Genomic DNA, 19,012 nt, shown 5'->3' on the forward strand with positions numbered 1-19,012 from the left:
AGATGAGTGAGCAACCTGGTGAAGAGGCAACCCTGACCTGGGGTTCTTGCCCCAGCTTTGTCAAGGACCTCTGGGTGACATTATGGCAGTCACATTCCCTCTGTAGTCTCAGCATCCCTGCCTCTAAACATAAGAGAGTCTCTCTCTTCCAGTTCAAACATCCCGGGAGGCTCTGAGCTAGGGAGCTGAGCCTCCACACACACCTTCATTTTTCCAGTTTTGCTCAGGACTCAGTGGCAAAGGCCGCCCCCTATTTTGGAAAGTGATTGGGGCTACTATGGGGGTGGAGACAGACATCCAAGGCTCCTGGCTCCACCCATGGCAACAGGAAATCCATGCCTGGCACTCTCTTGTCCCCATATTAGCTCCAAAACGGGGTCCAAAATTCCCAAGGCACTGGTGGGTATTGGATTGTTAATAAAAAACAGTCTCACAGGGCTTTGAAAGTGAATTACTGATAATAGGAACCCATCTCTCTTTTATTCCTGCATAGATGTTTCAAACCTTTACCAGATGGAGAATTACATTCCAAAGCCTAGCTCAAAAAAGAAGGGCAATTTCCTCTAAAAGTCCAAGAGGATCAAGCCAATTGTAAATATGAATACCACCAGGGAAGTGTATTGGTAATTTCCTGGGGCTAGGTGTGGGAAATGAATGGAAGTCTTCTTAGCTGTGCAGCTGCTGACTGCGGGGCCCCCTCACTGAAATTTGGGTCCTAGGTTTTTGTTTAAACTGGGGTACACAGGCACTCATCTAGCTGCACCTCACAACGCAGGCTCTACTGGAGAAGGAGGCCCTCTGCCCTGTTATTTGAGCCTGCTCAGAGCACCCTGACCCGAAAAGGTAGCCCCACCTCATTTTTCCAGGGTACCAGAAGGGAGCCTGGGATTCTGTTAAGAGGAACAAAAGAGAGCTCCTTTGAACCCCAGGAGGGACCACAGGCTGTGATGGGTACAGACATGGAGAAGGCTTCCCTGCAGCTGGACAAAACTCAACGGGCCTTCTTTTATGTGTAGCTTAGGGGGGGTGTTTCATATCCATTCTCTCGGGGCATTTTCACCTCAACCGAGAGAGGAAAGCAGAACAAGAATTTTGACCTGTTTTACTGGTGAGACTACCAAACCTCAAAAAATGTAATTGCTTCAGGCCCCTCATAGCTGGAAAGCAGCCAGGTGGATTTCAAACTCCTGGTCTAGTTTTTCTTCTCCTACGCTACTCTGCCCCTCTGTCTTTCCTGGGGTGCCTCACAGCCTGGAAAGCAGTTAGCCCTTCGCTCTCCGAAAATCAAAGGACAAATGTGATAAATACTCCCCAAGGTCCAGACAGCTCATCTGCCCACAGGGCTGCTTCAGGGCCCTATCTAATAATCTAATAAGCCTCCCTCTTCCTGGTGCTCCATTAGCCTGGCAAAGCCCACATGTGTGCAGGGCCAAGCTCTGCCCTCTGTACAAACATAACTTGCAGCGTCAGGCTGTCTTAAAGGACATTTTAACTGAGCTGATCTTCCAGTTTTAGCCACAGAAGGGATGAAAGCCTAGGAGAGGCCCTCACAGCCTTGGCCCTCCTTTACCCACTGAATCAGTGAGGGAGATCAGCCCCTCACACCTGCCCCTGCTTTGCTTACACTGCGGGCCTCTCAGCAATCCGATTGGCCTGCAGGGCAGACGTCACTGCGCAGTGGGGAAGTAGGGCTGGGAGAAGGAAAGGGAAGGGAAGGGAAGGGAAGGGAAGTGCTCTTGACTCTACCGTAGTGTTTCAGGGGTGGTGACTAAGAAACACGAACCTCCCAACTAGTCTAGCGTTTTCTCCCCTGCACCAGACACCATGGCCTTCTCCACCAGCCTGGGCTGCTTCCTTGGCACTGTGGGTGTGGCTCTTCTCCTGGCTTGGCTTCTGGGGTTTTCCACTGTACCAGAGCCGCTCCGAACAAGCCCTGGCTTGGGACTGGCAGCTTGGCGGGGAGGCCTCGCTCTGCAGGAGGCCACACCCCAACCACTAAAGCCACGGGATTGCAGGAGCCCACCTTAGTAGAGCGCTGTTCTCAAAGAGCTCCCGGCCGCAGCCTCCTCTGCAGCCCCCTCGGCTGCAGGCTCATGATGTCACGGAGTCTTCCCCCAGGCTGATCTAGTTCTCAAGCAACCAAGTTTCTCCTCCTCATTTCCTAAGGGAGGCCGCCTGTCAGCCATAGATGGGCACAGCCTGTGCCAAGATCTCCACGGTAACCAGGGGCCACAGCTTCCTGCCTTGGGTGACGATCCAGAGCCAGCACCCTTGGCAGGGCTCCTTTGCAGGCTCCAGTGGGGCTGACTGTCATTCGGGCCCGTCACACCCCACTGTCACGCCTGGAACTTAGGAACAGCCTAGGGAGGAAGCCCAGCTGGGTTTCCCTGGAAGACTTCAGACCCAGCAGGAGTTCTCTGAGAAAAGTCTGGAAACGGGGCAGGCTAGAGAAAGGCTCTACTTTGGAGTCCACTCGCTGCCTCCCACATGGAATTGATTTCTCAGGGCAGACTGTGGGGCTCTGGTGGTAAACCTTCTTTAGGGTAATGGGTGAAAGTTGAAAATTGCGCAGTGTGTTAGTTGCCTTTAGACTTTGCTCTCCCTGGCAGAGGGCGTGTTGGTGGTGCAGCAGATAGTTTGCCATGGATTAGGCAAGAATCCCAGGTCCTTGTGACCCCTACCCCATAAAATGGCCCCTGAGGCATTTGAGGAGCCGGCAGGCTCTTAACCAGGGTGGGTGTTTATCAGCGTGGAGTCAAAGACTCCAGAGTGAGAGAGAAGGTAGGGTGGGTGCCCCAGGAGCAGAGATGGAGCTAAAACTCACTTCCACAGTGTCAAGAACTGGGGCGGCCTCTTCAGAGAGATTCCGTTTCCAGGAGAAAACCAAATCAGAATGCCAAGTGGAACTGCTCCTGGTATGACCCACTCCTCCTCTCAGCCCTCTGTGCGCATCTCCTGGAGGGAGTCTGAAATTCAGTTGTGTGGATAGTGGACCGGGCAAGGTTCATTCATAGCCTTTCCTGCGCCCTGGGGTAGTCCTTCTCCTGTTCAACTTCTTTTCCCAGTCTCTGAGGGGAGTTTGGTTTTTGCTCAACTTGTGCCTTGGGCTTTTGTGATGCAGAATCAATACCTGATTGGGGAAGACTGTGTATTTGGACCGGTAGTGGAAGGGAGGATTTGGGTCTACAGGATGTTAATCTGTATAATAACGAGGAAGAGAAAATGTCTCAAGGGAATTTTGGAGGCAGTGGAGGTGGAAGACTGGAAAAGAGTTGCCTTAACTTCTGCTGACTGATGAAAGGAGATTTGAGAGTAAGGAGAATTCTTGGTCAATGCTGCTGTGGACATCGCGGTAATCTCCACTCTCACTTTGCCAAAGGGCGAGCCTGGGATTTGAGCTATTTTGAAATTACTTGTGATGCTGAAGGGTGCTTCCTAGTCAGTGCTAGGACACCAAACCTCGCGGGTCCAGACTTTGTGAGCATTGCAATAATAATCACTCCCATGTTTATTGAACATTTAATATGTACGTCCCCAGCAGTCCTACTAAACCCTTTAAAAGCACTGTTTAATCTTCACAACTAACTGCCCTGTGGAGTAGGGCACATCATTACTCCCGTTTTCCAGAAACAGGAACTGAGTCTTAGGGAGGTGAAGGCACTTGCCCAAAGTCACACAGCCAGATCTGCTATAGCCAGGTTTCAAAGACATGAAAGCCAGGTGGCATCTGGGCAAGTTCTTTGCAGGGAGACCAGGTGCAGCTACTGCCCGTGACAGCAGGGACAATGGGGAGTTCCTCTCAGGAAATTGCTAGGCCGCGCTGAAGAGGGCTCTCTGTGGAAGCCGCAGCCTCTCACTGACCTAACGAAGCAGAAAATCTACGAAGTTGACAGCAGGCATGGTTCCACGGAGGCTGCTCCCTCACTGCTCTGAGCAGCAGGAATGCGCCGGGGGAGGACGTGATCATCTCGGACAGCTCCTGTCAGCCTGTTTTCCTGCCATTTTGTTAGTCCTGGGACGGAGACGCTGGGGAACACAAAGCCCAGGTTGACCCTTTCCGAGGAGGGCCCTGTCTATCTTTCTGTCCAGGCCTTTCAGAAAACAGACATCCCTGCAAACTCCTCCACTTGGAGAGATAGTCTGCACATCTCCTAAGGGACAAGGAGGGGCAGATGGCAGAGCCTCCATCTGTACTGCATTCCTCTGCTGTACCAAACTTCCTGTCCTTCAAGAAGAGGGTCTCCATGGGAACCTCAGCTTTGGGAGCCAGTCAGGTTCAAACCCTGACATGACTCCTACTGCCTGTATGTTTCTGGGCAAGTCACTTTCTAAGCCTTATGCATCTTTGAAATAGGAAAAACAAGGAAATTGCTCAATAAACCATATTTCTATCTCAGGAATTGAGCTGAGGAGAGAGGCAAGTTTGTGGTCACTGCTCTGACAGTTTGTTTTATCTATTTCAGACTCTAATTGGTTCAGAGCATTCTTCCTGGCCCTGCACCCAGGCCGAGCCTGACCCCTTCCTCAGGTGAGGATCTTCTAGAACCTGCACATAATGCCTGCCTTATCCACCCTTTTTTTTTTTAAAGATACTTTATTACCTAGTACTAAAATTGGTTGTATATACAAGGCTGGGCTGGTCAGGGAGGGGCTACAAGTTTCCCAGTTTTTTATGGCATCCTTAGTTTATGATGTAAAGCACACGGTTGTTTCTGGCCACCCTACGCTGGCTGGTCTCTGCCCCTTGCATGGATTCAGAAAGGCAGCCCCTGCCCACGAGACCCTGGCCTCCCTCGGTTTTGTTTCTCTCACAGTTTGGAAAGAGAGGCAGCCATGCAATGTCCAGACAGCAGCAGGGGGAGGCCCATGTTTCCAGGGGACAGGCCTGCTGTTGTCTTTCCCTCAGTATGGCTCTTTGCTTTGGCCTTACACTGCCCTGGGTTTGACTCCTGATTCCACCACTCACTATGAGAACTTGAGCAAATTACTTCCTCTCATGGGGCCTCTGTAGAATGGGGATAATACCATTTTCATAGGTTGTTGTGAGGTTTAAATGTAAAGCACCCAGCACCCAGTAGGTGCCCAATAAATGTTAGCTTCCTTTTCGATCCCTGGGGGGCAATCTGGAATGTTGAAGTGAAGATACTTCTGGGAAGCTCTCAAGAGCCCCAATCTAAGAAGAGGGATGGCCTCCAGGAGCTGGGAGAGACCTTTGATAGCACCTGTTTCCCCACCTGCGCTGCCTCATCTGGGCTGGAGCTGTGCCAGGGGCAGTTCTGAGACAAGCGAGCGGCCTCCCTGAGGCTGAGAACTGAACGCTCTGTCAGCGACCAGCCCCTCCCATGTGCTCACCCTGCATCTCAGAGCCGCAGGAGCAAAGGTGCAAAGGAAGGGAGGTCTCTGGGGGCAGAAATGCAGCTCTAAAGAGGGAGGCAGTTTCTAAAGGCCTGCTTTGCTCTTCTAGTGCCCACACTCTGCAACTCACAACTGGCTAACTCCAACCAGGCCCGAAGGATTTCTATGTCCATTCCACAAAAACAAACAGTGAGATGCCCACACTGGACAATCCTTAGTTTCCATTCCAGCTGGGGGAAGAGCACAGGCCCTAGGGCTTTTTTAGAAAGAAAAGTGCTTCTGGATCATGTAGCACTAGCTAGCTGCAACTCAGCAGCATTGGTGTTTAGGAAATATCAGTCATTGTCACAGTGTTTGCCATTCCTGAGTAGCACCCATGTTACTCTAGTCAACATGCTTCTTTAAATTGACTCCCTATTTTACTTAGCTTCATCCCTAGCAAAAATGTGCCTGATATGCCAGTTACATTAAATATATATATATATATATACACATTAAAATATATAACTATACAATTAGAAATTTGAAATGCTCAGTCATCTGATATTTATTTACTCAATAAATAAGTAAATTTATATATATTTACTCAACCCCCTGGAGGTGTGCTAACCACACTTTAGAAAACACTGGGCTAGTGAACAACTTAGCAGTGGGATCATGTGATATGCTCACACACACACCAGGGGAAAAAGCACGAGCTCAGTAACTTTGGCTTGCTCTATGACAAGGAACGGAGGATAGCTACTAGGGGTTTGAGTTGTGGACAAAGAATGCTGCTGGCCAAATCAGTAAACAAAGGATGTTGTGGCCATCAAGTCATCAGCCACTGCAGTCACCCCCAACGGTGCACCCTGAGCGGATTCAGGATGGAAAAGAACAGTATGCTGGCCCTAGATAGTTGAGGTGCATATCAAAGGAATGATTTCAGTGAGCCCAGACTCTTGCACCTTCCCATACAGAGAAAAGCGCTAAATTCATTAACTTGAGATGTTTGTTTTTTCTTTAATTAGCAGAAACCTTTTGATGTTCAACTACCTGGTTTGTTTTTGCAAAACTCTTATATATGCTGGCTCTTCCCTTACCTCTTCAGAAGGATCCTTCAGAGCTATATGAGAGGCTGTCTCCCGGGCTTAAGTCCTCAGTATGTCTGCCGAATAAAACATAATTCTCAACTTTTAGGTTGTGCATTTTTTTTCAGTCAGTTTAGAGCAGTCATCTTATGGGGCCTTTAGTCATGAAATGGTGAGCATTCACCTCGACACTAAAATAACCAAGATTCAACACTAGTGGATCTCTGGTTAAACGTGGCAGATTGAACTCATATGTTTATCTTAGTTCCTTCCCCAAATCCTACTAAAACAATGGGAAAAGAACATACAAACGTATAATCACACAAAGACCAAGAGACTGGTAGAGGAGACAACCGCAGCTGAGGTCTGTCAACCACATTTTAGAAAGCTGAAATCAGTGTGACTAACACGAGAGTGAAATCCAAGTGGCCACAGAGGGAGGTGGTGAAGAGATGGAAGCTGATTTGCACTAGATGGGCTCAGGAGCTGGAGGGAGCAAGTTCTATGGAAGATAGGAGTACAGTGTGGGCCTGAAACAAGGGATCTAAGAGACTGGAGACTCCCGGATTCCTTCCCCACCTGTGCAACAAAATGACTGCCTCCTGCCTCCGCCCTCACTGAAAATAAGGGGTTTACTCTTTGGGGAAATGCAATCAGGACGCAAGCACAGTGGTGAGAGGCACTGGGGCATAAGAGAATGTCTATAGACGGAGAACCCCCTTCCTGAGGCAATTCCCAGAAAGCTAGTCTCCAGGCTTATACTCCCAGGTAGAGACACAGAGGCTCCTTCTCTGGAGAGACTGAATGGTCTCAGAGAAAAGTTCCCCAAATACTGACATGTGAGAGACCTGGCTGGCAAAGCGGCTTCCCCCCAGTTACCCCGGTGGACGTCCTCTATTCGACAGACCTGCCCGTGCACATGGAGCTTCTAATCCACGTTAAATAACTTGCTCAAATACAAGGGCCAGCTGAGGGGTTTTACAGTCTGTTCAGAGTTTGGAGTGAAGTGGCCATAGGAGTGTTAGAAGATCAAGCCAACTGGAAACGGTGGTGAAAGAAAAGTTGGTCAAGAAAGTTAAGGGAACCTTAGTACCCTGCTCGGCTGTGATGCTGGGTATCTTCTATTTGCCCTGCAGGTCCACTCTCTTCTTATCCACCCTGCTCTGGGTTCTGAGGGACTGACCTGAAGGAACCACACAGCAATGGTGCCCCCATGCCCTCTGCCTTCCCTGCAGAGACTGGGGGAGAGGGAAAGTGAGATGGAGCCCTCCCTGTGGGACTGTGGGTGGGTTGTGTCCCTTAACTCCTGTCAGGGTCTCTTCTCTCCTGGTGACCACTTCTTTCCATCGCCTCATCAGGCCTAGGCCTGGTAACTAGGATACCGTACTATAACTTATGGTTTCTCTCTACTCTGCCTACACTTTGGAAAACTGTCCCTTTATTAATCTCCTTAAATCACCCAATTTGAGGGTGCCATTTATTTCCTGCCAGGACCCTGACTGAAGCACCAAACAATATTCACATTATCAAAATGTGAACACTGTTGATCATCAAAAAACGGTGAGATAACTATATTGGGAGTCTGGAGAGAGGGAAATGGGAATAATGATAAGAACACTAAATCCTTAATGACCATAATAGTGGAGAATAACAAAATTGATAAATTGAGAATGGTATAATATAAGCTAAAAGAGTTGAAAGTGATTAATTCTGTGATGAGGGAAGTTGGTGGATTTGATGTTTTGGTATGCACCTTTTAGTGTTTTTGATTTTTTAAATTATGAGCATGAATAACTTTGCTAAAAAACAAAATCAATTTTTAAAAAGTAAAATGTCAGGAGAAAACAGGACAGCGAAGGTCCGTTGAATTCTTCTGAGGACCCAGCACATAATAGAGGCTTAGGCACCAACAGCAGAGTTGGAGCCTGGGTGGCCCTCCGTTAGGGCTTCAAATCCAAGAATCTGTGTCTGTCACTGCACTTCGGGAGAATGAAGCAGTCGCCCAGCCTCAGAGCCACATGTGCTTGTCAGTGTGTGGCCTGATAGCACAGATCTCCCTTTCTCCATTATTTATAGCAGGGAGAAGAGAAAGTTCCAGCCTGCCTGAGCAGGGTGGGGAGACAGTAAGGCGATTAGGGAGAGAAAGGTCAATAGTTCGCAGCTGCACAGATTTGCTTTGAAGAGCTAAGCCTGAATCTTAGCTCTCCACTCTCAAATTGGAGTCAGGGTATTTAGGCAAGTCATTTCACCTTTCCGAGACTCAGTTTTATTAAGTTCCATGCAGGCACAGTCTATTCTACCCATCATCTAGGACAGTGCCTTTTCCTGACCTGGAGATTTTATACGGTGGGGTCTGTAGACTGATGTATAGTAGGAGCTTGATAAATAATTGTTGAGTGAATCCTAAGGATTAAGAATGTACATATAACATGGCAAATATCCTGGCAAATAGATCTAATAAATATTAGTTTTTTCCCCTTACTCTCTGGTCCCTATCAATGATGATATTTTATGCCAGCCTGAGTCAATAAGCTTTGAGCTGAAGTCAGGTAAAGGTAAATAATAATAAATGGTACGAAGAACAATTATGGAGTGCTTAATTTGTGCCATGCAGTATTCTAAGCACTTACATTGATTAGCTTATTTAACTTTCACAATAAATCTGTAAGTACTCTTATTACGCCCATTTTAAAAGTGAGGAAACTGAGGCATGAAGTGATGAAGTAATTGCACAACTATTAAGTGGCAGGGTTGGGATTTGAACCCAGGTAGCTCAGCTGTAGAGCTTGAGCGCTTTCTCGTTTACTAGATTTTTACTAACCTATTCATGTAACACAGAAAATTGATCACCATTATGTTTTTAAAGAAATTCCTTCTTGCCTAACTAAGCTATACTTGTGATATGCAACTGTCCAGATGACAAATAACCATGTTTAGGTCTGGGGATGTGCTCACTGAAGCCTGTTAGTGACCTTGTTTTGAAGAGAAACCCCTTCACCTGTTTTATCAAGTTTCAAGGTTGCTCTCCTGCTAACTCAGCATATTTTCAACCTCTTTTTCTTTGATCCCAACCTCTATTTTTTCTCTTAATTTTTATTGGAGTATAGTTGATTTACAACGTTGTGTTAGTTTCAGGTATACAGCAAAGTGCATCAGTTATACATATATCCACTTTTTTAGATTCTTTCCCCATATAGGCCATTACAGAGTATTGAGTAGAGTTCCCTGTGCTATACAGTAGGTCCTTAATAGTCATCTATTTTATATATAGTAATATGTATGTCAGCCCCCATCTCCGAATTTATCCCTTCCCCTGCTTACCCCCAGTAACCATGTTTGTTTTCTACATAGATCCCAACCTCTATTTTTAAGAAAAAATTTTAGCAAGTACTTAAAAGATAACAGGATGTGCTTCCCTTCCCCTTCCCACCAAAATAAAGGAAAGCTTTTTCCCCTAAATATCAAACATATGAAATGAAACATTAATTTCAAACGAATTTTGGATTCTAATTGACAGTATCTTTTAACTTACAGTTGTCTTTTGATCTATATTTTACATCCCAGGGAAGAACACAGAAACGTTCTCCTCACATTCTCAAAAGAATGGAATTTATTTCATAAATACTGTAACTGAAGTGTGAAATCAGTTATAAGCAATTTTATACGTATATTTTAAAGTAATTTGGAGAATGCAGGGCACCACAAAAAAGTGACTATTAATACATCTATTAAAGATAAGCCATGAAAATTAGATTTGGGCAGTTTTTTTGGGGTAGAAGTACAAGCAAGCACCTTTACTGTTCTTTGAGGGAATTTTCTTCCATTTAGATTTCTAAACAGTGAAATCGAGAAGACGCTGCCTTTCACCGTGTGGCTCAGTGAAAACCTGTATCAGCATTAAGGACAGCACTCACCCAGCACATGTCATGCGCTGGACTCTGCTCCAAGTGCCCTATATATACTCTATTTGTTATCCTCACAGTAATCCTATCCGTTAAGTACTATAACACTCACTTTATAGATGAAGAAGAAACCAAGGCACAGATTAAGTAAAGTCACACATCTAGTGAGCTACGCAGCTGGGATTTGAACCCAGTGTAGGTCCAATGACTGTGCTCTAATGGCTCTGCTACACCATGTCTCTACTGCTGCTGAGGCTGCAGTCAATCCTGGGAGGGCCTGTTATAACACTACTTTTTCTCTACTTTTTATATCTGTGGGTCTAAATGTTCTTGGGTAATAAGAATCTGATTGTACAAGTAAAATTCCAAGGAATTTTTGCATTCAGGCCAGACATAGCCTGTTCTTACGGATAACCAGGTGCCAGAAGTAGCACACTAGTGGATAAGATCAAAATTCACAAAAACTTAGCTTACAGAAATGGGACCATGAATGGGTTCTCTATGGAGATAAGCCCCATTGTCAGGGTTTATCTTAAAGGGTATAAATGTGTGCACAGGTGTTTGCTAGAAAAATCTTAGATTGTAGGTTAGAAAAATAATTTTAAGCGCATAGAAAAATGTCCAGGAGAAAATACACTAAGCACTGCTTCAAGAGAATGAGATTTGGGGGTAAGGATACAGAAACATTTTCTATTATTTTATATATGTCAGTACTATTCAAACCTTAAAAATATTATACCTTTGTAATAATTTTAAAAATGGACATTAATGGTCAGTGATCTTGTATTTGTCATTCCTTTTTCACTCTCTGTTCACCATTTAGGTCCTCGAACCAGAAAGATATAAATTTGAGTAATAAAGGTCTTTGAATTCTAATACCTAGTGAACCTAGGTAACTAGTAAATTTGACATGAGGGGAGGGCAAATCCAGTGAGGTAAGTATAGACATTTCTGTGATTATAACTAGCATGTAGTTGAGTCTTGTTTTTCAATCCAATCTGACAATCTTTATCTTTTAGAGTGTTCAGTCTGTTTTAATTGCTAGTAAGTTGGGTTTAAGTCTACCATCTTGCTATTTATTTCTATGACTACAGATGAGTAAAATTTTAAATTTAAGCCAGTTTAGGGACCTCCCTGGCAGTCCAGTGGTTAAGACCCTGCAGTGCGGATGCAGATTCAATCCCTGGTTGGGGAACTAAGATCCGGCATGCCGTGCTGTGCGGCCAATAAGCAAATAAATAAATAAATAAATAAATTCAAGCCAGTTTATCTTATGCTTCAACCTCAGCCTACTTTTCTTTTTAAAGAGAATTCATTTTTATTTATTTATTGGCCACGCGCACAGCTTGTGGGATCTTAGTTCCCTGACCAAGGATCAAACCCGGGCCCACAGCAGTGAAAGCACCAACTCTTAACCACTGGACTGCCAGGGAACTCCCTTCGGCCTACTTCTGTTATCATTCATCCCAACAAACACAGCAGGTTACCAGGTGGCCAGAGAGGGTATAGGTTTTTCAAGCTGTTTTGTTAGGGGGAGTGGGAAGAGCTGGATCGCTGGCTCCACCTCAACAGGTATAATTTCATGGTTGTCATAAATATTAGGGATTCTGCAAAAAACTATGAAAACAGGGCTCTGTGGTTACAAAGTCTGAATTCCAAGGTCTTTTCTGTGACTTAAATACACACCCAATCGAGGATATGGACTACAAACTAAGGCTGATCACCCCTGAACCAGGTTCTAGGCAATGCTCCAGCTCTGGACAATTTAAGAGCTGAAAATAACTAAGACTCCCCTGGCCTCAGGAACTGGGAAAACAGCTGAGTCTTGAAGAAGCTAAATTGGGAAAGGGCAGAGGTAATGCACTGAGGACTCCCATGCAAGTTCTGACACTGGAAACAGCAAATCTAAGTTTAAAATGGGCAGCTTTCCATACCAGTGCCACTGTTGGCTCCAGATGATATACGCACCAATAGGAAATCACTTTCTGGATTAAACCCTCAGCCTGGATGAGTGGCTTACCCTCCTAAATTATAGGTGTTTAAGCAATCTTTTGCTTTCCAGACTGAAGCAGATGTCACAAAGTATCCTACTCATTCTGCAGTGTTAAGTCCAAAGTAGACTAGCACTACTGATTTTATGTTTTTCCAAGAGAAACTCATTCTCCTAAGGCATGCATACTTTCACTATACTATTGTATTTTGCAGCCCTTTGGGCTAATGGGACCCACTAGGCAGAATAACCCCATAATGTGATTTGCCGTAAACCAAGTACAGAATAGAATTGGAGGCAGGAATGACTGACGGGGCAGTCAAAGGAAAAACTAGGCAATGGAAGCCTGGGCTGGGGAATAAAAGCTTCCAACTTCACAAGCATCTTGTCCCATCTTAGTGACTGCAGAAGCTTAGCAGTTTAGAGTAAGCTCTGACACTTACTGGGGTAAATTACTTAACATCAAAACCATTTCTAAAGGTGCTAGGCACCTTTATCGCAGCTCTCAATCACCAGCGGCTGCTATCATTTTCCACAATGGGAAGGTGGGGCCATAGTAGGTCTAAACAGCCGCCAAAGTTCATTTTGAAAGGACTCCAAGGATCAAATATTTCAAATGTAAGCTGGACTTGAAAGTGAGAGCTACCTCTGGTGAAATCTCCCTTAAGTCCTTCATTCCTTATGAGACTTAATCATACACCTTATGAAAGTCTTTATTCAGTTCCCTCCTTTCTATTTACCAGAATTCCACTTTAATTTGGACCTAGTTTCCAGTCTGGATTGTTCCAAAGCCTTCTAGGTTTTGGCATCCCCAACTGCTGGACTTTTAATCCAACAAACCAAACAGAACAAGCAAACTACCCTCAGAAAAACAACTCATGTGCTTAAAATTTTCTCCAAGGTCCCCCGTGCCTAATGGGTAAGGTCTGAATTTCTTACCTTGGCCTTACAAAGCCACCCGCAACCTGAATTAAACTGATTTTCCCAGCCTCTTGTCACTTCCAACTCTCCAATCCAACAAACACTCTTGTCCCAACACGTGGGGGGTGGGTCTTTCAAAGTCTTCACATCTTCATCATGCACTTCCCTGTTCAACCTTCAAGGCTTAGCTAAAATGTTAGTTCTTTAGTGAAGCCTACCCAATTCCCCCAATGGTTTCTTCCTTCAGGTTCCATTATATTTATCACTTAATCTTTAACAGAGCACTCAACAGAGCATTTTATTTCTTTACGTCTGCCTTTCCCAACAGACATACTCTTTCTTCTATTTCAAACATTTTTCTATCTGCTCGATTGCTATTGCTTATGAGTAGTTGTGGTAATAATTCATTTGAAATGCACTTTGTAAAACTGTGAAGTGTAACACACCATTACTAAACTGATCTGAAGGAGAAATGGGAGGGCTGAAGCAGAAGAATGATGTTGCTACTTTCCTTTAACTGGTTCAAAGTCTGAACAGGTTTTCGACCTGTTGTAGCCATTTTATGAAAGATAAACAGCTTGTATAATGGCTTAAAAAAAAAAAAGAGTAGCCCTCGAGCAGCCCACCCAAGTAAGCACCACACATAAGGAGAATCCACAAGATGTGTTACAGTTAAAAGAGTATCTATAAAAAGTTTTACTTTTTTCTGTGATTTTTAATACAAGACATCTAATCTAAAGTCTTAGATAAACAGTGAGTTGATACTATCAGGAACAAAATATGGCACAGATTCCAAAAACAAGAACATATCTTTTTTTTTTTTTTTTTTTTTTTGCATTTAGGCTTTGCAGTCACTATGCAATGATTATCAATTCGCCAAGGACAGTAACAGTCAGATACTGGAGAAAAAGAGATATGAGAAACATCTTTTATTTTTTCTAAAGAGGTGAAAATAAGTAAGATTTCTTATATCTCTCACTCATAAGATTTTTAAACTCTTAAAAATGCAATTTCTTTTCAAAGCACATGCCATCTTAAAAAAAAATCTTAGCAATGTACATTTGCACTCAAAGAAAAACATGCAGCGCATTGTCCTCTGACAAAATTCTGCATAAAAACCCCACACGACTTTCTGCAAATATGTCCCCTCTTTATCATTTAGGGACTCCAAACCACAAACATTCAGTGCAATATTTATTGTTTCTTATTTCCGTAGGAAACACAGGACCAATGATGTCTTCTGACTACAACTGTTTCTGGATGGCTGAGCAACAGTCTCCCTCTGCTTTATTTTAAAGTACTCTCTTTAACTTGCTGATGTAAGGTACAACTAGAATTCAGCAAAACTTAAGGATACAAGTGGAAGATGGAGGAGAAATACTTAAGGTGTACCCTGTGCCATAAACTTAGGAAAAAAAATTTATACAATAACAAAACAAAACCAAAAATCCTCAGATTTTATCAATGCACCCTTTTAAAAAGTTTTTTTTTTTTTTAGATTCCTGAAAGCAGCTTAATGTGAATCAAAAGCAGTTCCTGAGTAACTGCTGTAAACAGTGTCTTTTTAAAATATATATATATATATATATATATATATATATATATATATATATATTTGCAACTTAGCTCATTTTGGTTCTGCCTTAATTTACCTCCCTAGCTTTTAATCATAGTTCCCTTCTTTTCAGTTCTTAATGTGCAAGTACAATAGCATCAGCTCCAAGAGTCGGCATGGTACAGATATTTCTTGTCACTTCTGTGTGATCACCTGCATGTCTGACAGGCCAGGTTTCCAGAGTCACTGCAGGTCACAGTTCTCTCAGTCTCACAGAACCTGTGAGAGCCACGGACACTTCACGTTTTCTTCATCAGACGCCGTGACTGCCACGTGTGGAGCTTGTTGTAAGCTGTCTGGAGCATCTCCTCTATGTGACTTACCAACTGAAAAACATAGCAAGACACTTAGGCAACAATGGGGTAAAGGCTGGGGAAGTTACTACTTCTGATCCAGATCTGGCACATACTTCAGTGTTGTTCCCAAGCTCTTTTTTATTTCTCCAAAGAGGCAACATGCAAGCCCTCTGTGAAGGTGTTATCAGACACATTTTGTATAGAAAGGTAAGAGGGATGGTGGGGTATAGTAGAGGCTGGAAATTCACCTGCTTTGCCTGCACTGTATGTCTGTCCTGTCATTAACCAGTCATAGGACAACATGAAATCCTGTGTTCTAGGCTTTAGTTTCTTTTGTCAAATGAGAAAGGTGAACTAAACTGGTGATTTCTAGATTTAAACATTAGTCTCTTGACTAAGGTCAAGAGGGTGGCATCAACACTAACTCAGAGAAAATTTGAAAAATGCCCCACTCCCCTGAAGATTCTGAGGCAGCAGGTCTGGGATGAGACCCAGGAATCTTTTGATTTTCAAAAGCTCCTCCACTTAATTCTGCTGCACAGCCAACCCTGTGAAGCACTTTTCTATGTTCTCTAGGGTCTTTTCCAGGTCTAAGACTTCAGGATTTCAATGTAACTCAGCAGATTACAGAAAAATCTAAATGGTCTCAAAGCGTCACACAAGTACTATGTCAAGCCTTAGGTCAGGACTACGTATCTTGAGTAGAAAAAAATTTTACCCTCATCACAGACATAACTAGAAGTCAACAGGACCACACTGATCTAAGCTGATAAAGACTCCTAAGGCAGAATGTCTTTGGATTATCTGTTTCCTCGGAAGTGGACAGTGTAATTTACATGGTTGGAAGTAAAAGTCTTATAAAAAGTCTGCAAGTCAATTTTGGCAGTATGGGGACAGAGACCAGGAAGTCCTAAATCCTTGTAGCATGCCAATAACTTAGATTCAATCTGAGGTAGTTAAAAAAAAAAAAAAACTGTTATTTACCACACCTGTTATCAGTGTGTGTGTGTGTGTGTGTGTGTGTGTGTGTGTGTGTGTGCGTGCGTGCGCATGCACGTGCACAAAGGGGAGCGTTATGTTATTTACTTCTGTCTGGAAACTACACTGCTCCATAGGCTGCAGGGGTTCCACAGAACCCGTTAGAAGAGGTGAACGCCACAGCCTCCTGTAAGGCTGCACATGGCCTCAGAATCCTTTTTACTACAGTGCTCCAGGCAGTTACAATCAATTGAGAAGGCACATAAACTGAAATCTATTTGTCACCCTTGCTCTGTTGTGGGAAGACACTTCAAGCTTCTTTTCTGATTATAAATAACATTGTTATATTTTAAGAAAAACCACTTAGAATGTTTAGGGAATAAAAACTTACTAAAAATATTACTGATGAAGATTTTTCAACTTTCAACTGTAAAACTGTTTTGATTATCCTACTTACTGAAACACTGAACTCTAAGTTTGTACATACTATTTTTTTCCCTGTCATCTCTAAGAAGACTTGCATTAACACACAGAGAAACAATCTTGTGTGGTTGCTCTAGCCTTGCATTAAAAACAACGCTAAAAATCCTGGGCATAAGGTGACACTTCTCACTGCCTTACCCACTGCCCTGCTGTCAAACAGGAAAGCTGAAGGCAGACCATAATCCAGGAACTGTTCAGCTTACTTTCATAGAATGGCAATTCTACCTTTCTTTGCATTGCTACATTTGTAGTTGCTACTCAGGTTTTCAAAATTAATACCTTTAGGAACATACATATAGGTTGTAAATCTATAAAGAAAAGCATGGAGGTGATTATTACAAATCCTGGTTAGTTATGGCCTTGAGAGAGTGGGACAGGGACACTCAGGGTACTGGTTCTATTTTTACCATGATTGGTGGGTACACAGATACTTGTTTTACTATTTAAAAGAGCAAATGTATTTCATACACTTCTGAATGTATGATACATTTTACAATTAAAAAACAGTATTCCTGGGACTTCCCTCGTGGTCCAGTGGTAAAGAATCCGCCTTACAATGCAGGGGACACAGGTTTGACCCATGGTCAGGGAACTAAGATCCCACATGCCACCGGGCAACTAAGCCCGTGCGCCGCAACTACAGAGCCTGCGTGCCGCAAACTACAGAGCCCACGCACCACAACTAGAGAGAATCCCGTGCACCGCAAGGAAGAGCCCGCGGCGCCGCAACGAAAGATCCTGCATGCCTCAACGAAGATCCCGCGTGCTGCAACTAAGACCTGATGCTGTCAAAAATAAAATAAATAAATGCTCTTAAAAAAAAAAAAAAAAAAAGCAGCCTTAAAAAAACCAAAATAACCCCCAGTATTCCCAGTAACAGAAAACAAAACAACATATATACTCATTTACAGGAAAACAAAGTTAATTTCATCATTTTACTACACAGAGAAAACTATTAGGCCAAAATTAAATTGTTGCCTTACATTTGTGCTTAAATACTGTCTCCGAATTTTTTCTTGGAATGGGCAGAGTTTTGTAACTTGGAATCGTTCCAAATTACTTTTCATTTTCACTACCTAAAAAAAGAGAGAAATAATGAATTACAGACTCTCAAAGAACCTACAGGGATCAAGAGAAAAACACACATAAGGTTTCTTTTTCTTTCTTCTTCTTTTTTTTTTTAAGATTAACTGGCTCCACCAGGCAGAGAAGCAATATCGAATATATTTAGATTCTTTTGGTTTATAATTCATATCCTTCCTGATGTTTTTTGTGCATGTGTATAAATGCATATGTAGAAAACATATAGTATACACTGTTTTAAAATTCCACTTGGTTTAATGAGAACATCTTTAAGTCATTAAATACTAAGTCATCATTTAAAATGGATGTATCTTTAACCAATCCCCTTCTGGTAGATATTTAGACCATTTCTACACAGACAGTGGTAGAGAAACATCTCTATGGCTCAATATTTGCATACATTCATTCTTAATTATTTCCTTAGGTTAAATTTCTAAATGTTGAATTTCTGGGTCAAAGCATGTTTTACAAAGGCAGTACTTGTAGTGGAAGAAAGGACTCTCTTCTTAGCAACTTGGCCATCACTGATCATTCTAAGTTTTTTATCCTTTTACAAATTATAGATGAAAAATGCATTTATGTAGCTTTAAAGATAATTTATTTGAATACTGAGTACGAAAATTTCCTCTTAGATTTATTGGGCCACTTGCATTCTTTAGTGAATCGCCTGTTCAAAGAGTTTTGCCTATTATTTTAAATGGGGTATTTATCTTTCTCTTAAAGACTGTTTATAACAGCAATCTATATAGTAAAGCTATTACTACTTCTTTTTTAATTGAATTATAGTTGATTTACAATGTTGTGTTAGTTTCTGGTGCATAGCAAAGTGATTCAGTTAACTTTTAAGATGCACGATTATAAGTTATGGAACTGGTCTGGATCTCAATTTTCTTCGTATACAAAATGGGTGTCAATACCTACTCCATCAGGATGCTGTGAGGCTTAAATGAAACAATATATGCAAAGTAGTGTTTGGCACATGGTAAACATTCAATACAATTTTCCAACTTCAAGATAACACTTCACTAAGTTACACTACCACAACAGCTGGCTGTGTTTGGAATCGGTTCTGACCTTTTCTTCTAGGAATGGCGTATTAACAGGAAAGCAGGACCAGAAGTGCCGTAGAAGTTCCCCAACAGCCACATACAGGTGTTTCAATTCAGACTGAATATCATTTGGCACCATCTCTGCAAAAGAAAAAGTGGTCCATAGGATAAAAGCTATTTTCCCATGTGTGTAGTCTCTGAAAGAATGACAACTCAGAGAATAAATCTGAATGCACACTCTACCAATACTAAACCAGGATGTGCTATTTT

The 19,012-nt window shown here is 43.0% G+C and overlaps 1 protein-coding gene across 7 annotated transcripts in view; it reads right to left on the reverse strand.

Moving 5' to 3' along the window:
• Nucleotides 1-13,960: 13,960 nt before the first annotated feature.
• Nucleotides 13,961-19,012, reverse strand: part of GTF2H1 (general transcription factor IIH subunit 1) — a 33,593-nt gene continuing 28,541 nt past the window's right edge. For 5 of the 7 annotated variants that reach the window (XM_082342461.1, XM_082342456.1, XM_082342457.1 and 2 more), the window contains 4 exons: nt 18,768-18,883; nt 17,594-17,686; nt 17,288-17,395; nt 13,961-15,179 (listed from right to left, as the gene is read on the reverse strand). In XM_082342461.1, the coding sequence (XP_082198587.1) occupies nt 15,093-15,179; nt 17,288-17,395; nt 17,594-17,686; nt 18,768-18,883 (404 nt within the window). In that variant the 3' untranslated portion in view covers nt 13,961-15,092. The remainder of the gene's footprint in view (nt 15,180-17,287; nt 17,396-17,593; nt 17,687-18,767; nt 18,884-19,012) is intronic. The other 2 variants (XM_082342459.1, XM_082342460.1) reach the window with 1 other exon arrangement.

Source organism: Balaenoptera borealis (assembly GCF_965194805.1).
Source record: "Balaenoptera borealis genome assembly, chromosome: 11".
Taxonomy (NCBI): Eukaryota; Metazoa; Chordata; class Mammalia; order Artiodactyla; family Balaenopteridae; genus Balaenoptera; species Balaenoptera borealis.